The 10,097-nt window shown below is 43.7% G+C and overlaps 1 protein-coding gene across 2 annotated transcripts in view; it reads left to right on the top strand.

The window, feature by feature from the left end:
* The first annotated feature begins 2,458 nt into the window (after positions 1 to 2,458).
* The window catches only part of CA10 (carbonic anhydrase 10), a 312,105-nt gene continuing 304,466 nt past the window's right edge, over positions 2,459 to 10,097 (top strand). The window contains exons 1-2 of one of the 2 annotated variants that reach the window (XM_068262773.1): positions 2,459 to 3,681; positions 4,320 to 4,858. In XM_068262773.1, the coding sequence (XP_068118874.1) occupies positions 4,798 to 4,858 (61 nt within the window). In that variant the 5' untranslated portion in view covers positions 2,459 to 3,681; positions 4,320 to 4,797. Of the gene's footprint in view, positions 3,682 to 4,196; positions 4,859 to 10,097 lie in introns of those variants that run through there. The other variant, XM_068262774.1, reaches the window with a different exon arrangement.

Genomic DNA, 10,097 nt, shown 5'->3' with positions numbered 1-10,097 from the left:
TGCCTCTGCCTTTTGTTTTGGCCATATTGGGGGGATGAAGTGAAAGGTATGCACTGACTTGACTAATACAATATGCAGTCACACAGGTGCAGTTAACAGGTATGCACAGAGTGGTATATCAATCACACTGCGTGCGCTCATGTAGGTAGGTGGGTGCACTGTGAACAACAGGTAGGTATATGCAGTGATGGGTATTATAATGTGCACCTGTCACACACAGACAGGTATCAGACAGGCACAGTGACACTGTGTGCACTCACGTAGGTAGGTGGGTGCACTGAAGTGCACGACAGGTAGGTATATGCAGTGATGGGTACACCTGGCACAGTAGTAATTATACCACCAAGGGGCCAAAGGCCAGCTGCGACTGACTGACAGGGCTGTATATAATGCAAGTGGGCCACACACAAAAGAAAAATGTTCTTGACGCCTTTTGGCATTTTGCGGTCTTGAGGCTGCCACCTTCCCGACACTTATTGGTGTTAGGTGGTGGGGAACAGGTTAATTTGATTATAAGAGTGAGTAAGTTGACTTCTCAGCATCCTCAATAGTCAAATATTACCTCTGGATGAGCAGCCTTATTAAATGTAATTTAGGGAAACATAATAATAAGTAATACAACAGCCGCATGATGCTAAATAACTCCTATGAACTGTTCTGACCCATGCAAATGATTAAGAAAATTGATATTTGTATTAGGCATGATCTGCATCTCAGTGCAGCATGAAAGAGGTCAGTAAAATATACTGGCATTACTTTCTTCTTCTTTTTTTAATTTCACCCTTTTCCCTTCTAAATAAATTCTACCTTAATTAAATCAGATGCCGGAGGACCCACAGCGAGACAGGTTAATGTGGTATAACTAAAAATGCTTTAGCCTCCAGGCTGGCTGCACGGTGCGTGCACAATAAACACACTGAGGTGTGTACTCCAGAGAACAGGAATAATGTCCCCACTTACCAACAGGGAAAGGTAAACACAGCGGATGTGCTGGGAAGTGGGCAGAGGAGGGTGTATAAAACACACAGCTAGCTTTAAACGCTTCCTTCCTGCACTAATGGTAGCTTTCCTTATACACTTATACACTGGGACCACTGAAGTGAATCATTGGATTAATGTGCAGCCTGCAATGTACCTCCTGTGCAATGAAACTCTCCTGCTCCCAGCTTGATGTTGCTAACAGCAGAATCATGTCACATGTGGCCAGCATTTGTTTTTTGAATGGAAAATGAAAGGGATGCAAGTTTGCAAACTGCACTTGGGATGGCTATGCAGGATGGAACTGGATGAACGCATAACCCCCATGGGGGGCTTTTGGGGAGGGTCAGTTTAGAGAGAGCGGCTTACTTGACTACAGGTCAAGAAGATGGAGAGACTTTCCTACTAAGATGCACAGAAATATATGGCTGACTGTAGAATCCCAGCTTAACTGTGAATGCAAAACAAGCCTTACATCTCCATGGCATACTGTGCAAGAGAATTGCCTTGGCTGTACATGCAGTGCTGGATTACCTTAGCTGAGGCTTGTACTGTGACCGACCCACAGGACTCTGGATAGCACTGAGACCTGGACTGTCAGTCAGTGCAGCCTTAGCTGGGCTTAAAGTGACAGTGACCTAAAAAACAACAACCTTGCTCTTCAGTTAAAGCTGTAGTAGACAGTTTTGACACGTGATGTGACATATTTAGACCTCCTACGTGACTATAGTGCTGGATTACTGTGATCTGGGTTGCCTAGGTCTGGTGACTTCATACTATATATAAATAAAACTGCAGATTGATGAGAAGGTTAGATCCACTGTTGATGGACTGAATATTCTAAAAGACGGTCTGAATGAATATAGAAGGGACTGGTCTGCCACTGAAATCCCAAGGGGGACAGAGCAGGGCAGCACTGTTGGGTGCAATGCGAGACTGCTGAGTGCAAGTTGGTGGCTTCAGCACCAGGGAGAGCTCTTACTTCTAATTACAGGCAGTGAATTCAGGCTTCAACACCGTGGACAGCGCTAGCTGCTAATTACAGGCGGTATATCAAGTCTTCAGCACCATAGATAGGCAGCATGCCTGCTAATACATTTAGCGCCCATAGGCTTCAGCACCATGGACAGCGCTGACTGCTAATACATTCATATCTGTTCAGCGCCCATAGTCTCCAGCACCATGGACAGCGCTGGCTGCTAATACATTCATATCTGTTCAGCGCCCATAGACTCTAGCACCATGGACAGCGCTGGCTGCTAATACATTCAGCACCCATACACTTCAGCACCATGGACAGCGCTGGCTGCTAATGCATTGATATCTGTTCAGCGCCCATACAATTCAGCAGCATGGACGGCGCTGGCTGCTAATGCGTTGATATCTGTTCAGCGCCCATAGTCTCCAGCACCATGCACAGCGCTAGCTGCTAATGCATTGAGACCTCTCTATAACTATCATACCACAGCCAATAAAAACTGCTAATACACTGAGACCTCTCTATATCTTTCAGACCACGGGCAGTACTTCTAATGCACGGTGATCTACTGCATACAGTTTGGACACACAAAAACAGAAAATTAGGAGCACGGATAACACTAAGACCTATTCAGTACAGTCTGCCCACCTCCCAAAAAATCAGGACCATAGGCACTGACTACTAATGCACTAAGAGCTATTGCGTACAGAGCTGCCTTTACCCATAGCCAGCACTGACCACTACCAATGCACTGAGACTTATTGGGTATAGGGGTGTCGTACCTATAGACATCAGAACCACACAGCGCTGACTACTAATGAATATTGAGACCTACAGAGCACAGGTTGAGCAACCTCGATGACTTGGATGGGGCACATATAGTTAGTCCTTACTGCAAAAATAATAATAATTGAGATCGGCTAATTACACAGGAGCACCGCCAGTGACTTCAGCTCTGACTGCTAATGCTCTGACACATTCCTGAGCCCGGGAGGGGGGTAGCTCACCTCCAAAGCCCAGGGGACCACAGACAGTCCTCATTACCGATGCAGCGAGGAACTGTGCTTAAACTGACACCCCAGAACATATTTTTTTTAGAAGAAGACCCGTCCCTGGCTGAGCGCAGTGAACCGGTCTGGCATCTACCCCCTGACTATAAGGACTGCTGTAGCGACTGATCACAGCCTGGGACGCTGGTGGAAGGGCTGGTCTCAGTGCTGGTGAATGCAGCGCACGTCTGGTGGAAGCTGGCTGAGCCCTGATCACATCGGACTGTCTTGGCATTGAAATCCAACGAGGGAAGGACAGGAGGAAGCTGTCTCAGGCTGCTCTGGGGGGAAACAAAAGGGAAGGAAAACAGGCTGATCTTGGCTGCCAGGGCAGTGCCAGGCGCAGGCATCTCAGCAGCGCTGACCCGCAGCGCCCTACCTGCTGCAGATGAGCGCTCTCCCTCCCCAGCCAGGGCGCTCGCTCAGTCTGAAGGCTGGCGCGCATGAGCGACAACTCTCCGCGTTAATCTATTCCGCTAGCTGATGCGCCTATCTGGACCCGCACGGCTAACCTTCCACCGGCTGAACAAGAAAATAAGAAAAAGGTCCCAAAAGTAGAGTGAACTGCTAAATAATCCAACCCTCGCTCCTGCCCACCACCCAGCTCATCAACTCCTCCGAATGTACCTCCACTAAAGCCACCTTCCAGGAGGGAGACGCCAATCTGGAGACCCGGTAAGTGCTCTGTACCCTCTTATTCTGATCCCCGACTATAACAGCTCAAGCAGCAGAGGCAGTGGGGGGTAACGAAGCTGGCAGCATCTCTTGGCAGCTCGGCTGAATATCTGCATGGGAACAAAACAGAATAACTATCCCAGAGTCCTATTGCAAAAAGAAAAAAAATGGCTCTATTCCCTTAAAGTAATACTTTGTCTAATTGGCAGCACGCTCCTTATTTAAAAAAAAAAAAAAAAACTTCCTTAAATATAGGCTGCTGCTCACCCATATCTCTTTTTTGTGGGGTGGGGGGCTGGAGATTATTTGACTTAAAATATGCAGCCTAGTGTGGTGTTATGTATTCAAGTGAACAGAGGGGAAAAACTGGATTCTTTTAGGATGAACTGTTCAAGCGAGACTTATAGGTGAAATTGGGGGGCTTGTGTGATATTCTAGCGCCCCCTGCTGTTGGAATTGAACAGAAGCTCTGGTGAGAGAAAAAAAAGATTAAATCCCTTTTCTAGCCTATCTGCTGCAGTCGGTCACATAACATCACACTGGTGCTATTTTCAATTCAGTTTCTCTATTTCTCTGCAAAATATTTTGATCCTTTTGGTGACATCTGTTTTTTTGTCTTTATTTCCCATTGGTGACAGGGGACTCATGCTCTACGAGGATGTATATGTCTACGCTGGGAGTTACATTGAAGGGATAAACTAGCAGCCTAATGTGCATCACTGGAAACCCATTCCATGGATAATTATCTTCCTGGTCAACTCTTAATTTAGCTATACTTTGCAGCCTTTCAGGCTCTCGGAAGATCTGGCTTTGGAAATTAAATTTTTCTCTATTTTGGGTTTTTTTGTGTTTGATTTTTTTTTTTACTACGCTAATTCTTTTTTTTTTTTTTTTGTTATTTTGTTGAGATTTTTTTTTTTTAGCTTTCATTGCCTGTAATGGGGAGAACAGAATCAAGTTAAGACCTTTGCTTGGATTTTTTTGATTTTTCGGGTGTCTTTTTGGACATGAGTAAACATATTCGGAAAATACCTTCAGGCAGAGAGGGACCAAGCCACTGGGAAGTGTTCTATTGATTGTTCCATTGAGTGATGCAGGTGGTATGAAAATCATAGAATGGAAATTGTTTGGGAGGTGGTTTTTTTCCTACAAGCCAATTTCATCGTTTGCATGTCAGGTATGGTATAAATAAAAAGTGATATATATTAATATCTTATCTAGATTTGCCTTGCCTGGATGTGTGGATTGATGTTTCCAAGCATTACATGTACTGCATGGTAATAGATACCACCGTGCTATGCCCTTCCTAGCCAAGGGAACTTGTAGTTGGAGATAAAATTATTATAAACGCAAGTACACATTTCTTGATCTGATGTTAACAGTGAGGATATATTTCTTTGACAAATGATTTGTTGATATGGGTAGGTAACCACCTGATCTGCCCATAGTTCTCTATACCTGGTCTTACAGTGCCAGTTCTAAGATTTTAGGACATCTACAAGACCACACATACCAAATGCAGCTTGATCATTGCACAATCGCAGTGGTAACTTTAAAGCAACACAACTGTACCAGTGTAATGCTATGCCTGATCCTGTTTATGTCATGCTAGCAAAATGTATTACCAGATTATATTGCAGGCATTCAATGCTGGGGTTTATATGCTTATTCTATCCTAATTTGTTTCACAGATGGATTTGAAAGTTATCCAAGTTGGAACTGGGGATGGTGTATGTGGGTGTTTTTAAGTCAGTGGTTTGGTTGTAAGGTAATGCTGTTGCTTCATACAAAAGGTACTATCATTGAAAAGGGATGTCTTCTCATATGCAAAGCAGATGAAGAACTGGGGAAAAAATTACTCTGTATGTGCACGGGTGTGTGCGTGCGCGTGCATGCGTACGCATGGTTGTTGTGTGCATGATTGTGTCTGTCTTTTGCATTTGCTCAGTTTCCGATGTACTATGTGCGCTGCTATTTGAATTGCATAACATTTTTGCATGCATGAGCATAAATAGACCCCTTATTAACTGTAATTGTAACTGTATGAAGCCCCCCCCCCCCGTATAGATCTATATTTATGTGTGTGAGTGTGTGTGTGCGTGTGTACTTCGTTTGATCTAAGAGTCAGACTACAACCCCCACAAGACTGTGGGTGGGACATTGAAATGCTATTGGATTAGCAAGTGCTACATATTTGGACTGGCTCCAGCAGAAGGGATGAGTGCTATTAGAGCTCTTAGTTATTTCCATGGAGGGCAAATGCCAAAGGGGATTTTACCGAAATGAATTGTATTTTAGTCGGCTCTTAAAGAGAAGAGAGTCCTTACTCTGATGCTGGGTGCTAATCTGCGGAATGCAAAAATGCAAGTTATACTGTGTTTATCACGTGTTCACACTGGGGGTCAGAGATATCCCACTACTGCCCATTGCAAGGTTTTCCTTCCCTAGAGAAGTATTACTGTGGACCCAATAATGTGTTGCCAATATTATAGGGCATACTGAATAATTAAAATCACTCACTTTTACATCTAGGAGGCAGTACTTCAAGAACAAAAACATACCCAAATTATTTTTTATGGTTTATTTATTTATTTTTGTCAATGCTAAGTTTTCTAGCGTGAAAGAAATAAATGCAATTGGCCTGCCCCATTAACCACTTTACCTAGGAGCGGTGAAGACTATTCTACTAGTAGAACTACTCTACTACTCTACAGTAGTAGAATGGAACAATAGTATAATAAGTACAAGAAGGAGTAAAAAAAAAAAAAAAAGGAAGAAAAGAAAAAACAAAATAGAACTAATTCATGAAATTAACAGAGTGAGAGATAAATCGGGAGATAATCAGATAATGGAAGATAAATCAGGAGATAAAAAAGATAAGGAAAGAAAAATAATGAATTTAGACAGACTCTTGTGCTCCACCCAAGAGCCTCCAGCCAAAGTGAATTCTGTATCCTATTGTAGCAATATAGCTGATTCACCCAGCATTCTTTTTTAAATTATCTCACCTTAATTTTTTTAAAGTAATTTATAAGCAGTAGTAGAATAGAATAGAATAGAATAGAATAGAATAGAAGAATAAAAGAAAGTAGTAAAATAGAGCAGTAGTACTGTATAATAAGTAGTAGAAGAAATACACAAAAAAAGAAAAAACAAATTCATGAAATTAACAAAGGGGGAGATAATCAGGAGATAATCAGATAGGCGGAGATAAATGTGGATATAAAAAGATAAGGATAGAAAAATAATGAATTTAGCCAGACAAGCAGAGATACATTGTGAGTTAATAAGTAAGGTGAGATCAAAAGCAGACCCGAACACAGAACTTCCTCTAAGCATCTGCATAATAACCTTTAAAGAAAAACTTTTCTTTGTTACAGCTGATACAAATTCTGCAATAAATCTGCCTTGTGATTACTTCCTGATTTCACAGAATGTTTACAAATTAGCTGCTCTGCTGAGCAGGGGTGAGCCTGGGGTGCCTGGTACCTGAGTGCAAGATTTTCTCTGGCACCTATGGGAGTGGTTAAATTAACCGTGCCCAACCACATAACCACACCCATGTCCTGCCTAATCACACCCACACCTTCCACCTCTTTACGCATGCATGTGATACCCCATTCCTACCCCTCTTCCATGCATAGCAATGACTCAATCCATTTTCCAATCTAAAGATAAATAAACTGAGTAGACATACATTACCATGTTCAAAACAAAGAAAACTTTTTTTATAACAAAAAATTTAAACAGAGCCCCCCGTTTAGGTAGTGAGTGACAGGGACCCCCGTTTAGGTAGTGACTGATATGGACCCCCGTTTAGGTATTGAGAGACAGGGACCCCGTTTAGGCAGTGAGAGACAGGGACCCCAGTTTATGTAGTGAGTGACAGGGACCCCTGTTTATGTAGTGAGTGACAGGGACCCCCATTTAGGTAGTGAGTGACAGGGACCCCCATTTAGGCAGTGAGAGACAGGGATCCCCGTTTATGTAGTGAGTGACAGGGACCCCCGTTTAGGCAGTGAGAGACAGGGACCCCCGTTTAGGTAGTGAGTGACAAGGACCCCCATTTAGGTAGTGAGAGACAGGGACCCCCGTTTAGGCGGTGAGTGACAGGGACCCCCATTTAGGCAGTGAGTGACAGGGACCCCACCCTGTAGCCGCCACTCTCCCCTCACCTTGCAGTTAGTCAGACCTCAATCAGCGGGTGACCCGACCAGTAAGAGCGGGCCAGGACGCACCCGCTCTATATGCAGAAGTGATGTCACTTCCGCATATCAGTGTGGTGTGCTAGGTCCTAGCGCCCGCACGATTGGTCGCCGCCTGATCGAGGTCTGACGCGGCTATAGGGAGGGAGGGAGCGGCGGCTAGAGGGGTGAGCAGCGGCCAGAGGGGGTGAGTGGCGGCAGGGCAGCGCCTGTCAGAGAGAGGCGCCTGTGTGCAATGCACCCGCAGAACCCGCCCAGGCGCGGCCCTGCTGCTGAGGACAGCCGAGATTACTGAGCTAACACAGCTGAGAGATCAAATTACACTTGTGATTAGTTGCAGATGAGGGGGAATTAGACAGGCTGAACTCTCTAAATACATATAGGGTGTATTTCTCCCTGCTTTTACTCTGTCCTGTGCAAGAGTTCAGGTCCACTTTAAGAGACAGTATGTTTTTTTAATGATTACTTTATTAAATTAGTAAAATGTAACATGTACAGACTTTTTTTCCCTTAGACAACCAAACTCTTCAGACATGCTAAAAAAAAAGAAAAAAAAAAAAAAAAGAAAAAGCATGCTACTCTTGAACCACCATTTGGGGAGGGGGGGAGTATTTTATACTGTAAAAGTGAGCCTCCAATTATGGAATGTGTTTGCACAAGAGTGCCTTTCCAGCAAGTATAAGGGAGGGTGAATGTTGTTGCATCATCACACTCTGTCGTCCTCCAGAAGCATACTGAGGGTGTGTCTGAGACCAGGCTTGAGGCACTAAACTGTGCTACAGAAGAGTGGAGTCCAAGCTGGTCGAAGCTCTGCTGTCAAGCAATTCCTGTGCTTTGTTCTCTTCGGTTACACAAAGCTACATCCATTTTTGGATAAGATCACTCTTTTTTGACAAAAAATAAAAAAATAAGAAAAAAAAGTATAGTAAAGTAAACAGAATTTTCCACAATTCTCCAATAATACTGGATGTGCTTTCTACTGATCACTCTTTGCCTCCTGTTGTAAAGTTCAGAATTTCTAGCCAGTTTGTTGGGATTTCAACAGCCCCATCTACTCAGAATTGTGGTTGGTGGAGGCCTTACTGGGTGCTTGAAATGAACAAGTTGAAGATGCTTATCGTTGAATTTAGTCCACTGGTGAAAACTGACCGTGCATTGTGAACTATAAGTCATGTATTTTTATGGTGCTGTATTCACTGTTTACGGTACCTAATGTCTTTTTAGTACAATTACTATTTTATGCTAACATCTTCCATGGCACTTTATAGTTAGGACCAGCTCATGCTAAACCTCTCCACCCGTCCCTGCCACACCACTGCCTGGGCTCTTTCTTCAGTAACCCAGCCCCATTTACACTGCTCACTGTGAAATGCAGTACCATTTAAAACATCCATCCTGATGCAAATTGTGCAATGAGGTCAGATGATCCTATTCACTTATACTAAATGGGGCCATGTTGCTCCATGATTCACTACAGTACAGCTAGCAGCCTGCAGTGCTCAACACCACCACCTTTGTTAACAAGCTGTTACAGTAACAAACAAGTGTTATGTTGCATTGTAGGGGGGAGTACAAAAATGCAACATACCGAGTAACGAGCACATAGAAGGAATGGTCATCGTTGGATATGTTGCTGTCAGACAGAGAGCCCTGCTCAAGCAAGGTTACAGCATGCAGGAATAAAGGTTTGAAGAAGAAGACAAAGGGAATCAGTAAGCTGTGCATGAGTTTGTCAGTGTAGGAGAGGATGACACCAGGTTGGGTCGCTAGCTGGATAAAATGTCCCAATTTATTCCTGACAAGATGAGTTTAAAGGCTGAATTTGCAGAGTGCCAGTTGGATTGTAAGAGTTCCAGAGGAGAGAATTAACTCACGGAGTATAGAATTTGGATGAGATGACTAGAGCAGAAAAGAGGAGGACTTCATTTCCAGAGTGGATATTCTGCTTTGGATGGTGTTGGGGGTTAGTTATATATGAAGAGACACTATTCAACATTTATTGCATTCATTACAAGGACATTGTACTACAAGGACATTGTACACAGTGACACAACTATTCATTCGAAACTTTGATGGGGCCCCCCAATGTTCCTTTGCTTGCCCTTGGTTTCCCTTACAGCCTTGGGGCCCATCTCACAAGGGTCATAAAAGAATAGTGGCCATCATGATCTTCACACCCATAAAAAGCGTAGCCGCAAAAACACCTGATCT

This window comes from Hyperolius riggenbachi, chromosome 12, assembly GCF_040937935.1.
Source record: "Hyperolius riggenbachi isolate aHypRig1 chromosome 12, aHypRig1.pri, whole genome shotgun sequence".
NCBI lineage: Eukaryota > Metazoa > Chordata > Amphibia > Anura > Hyperoliidae > Hyperolius > Hyperolius riggenbachi.
Note: the sequence above shows the minus strand (reverse complement) of the source record. Positions and strands in the feature narration are given on the sequence as shown.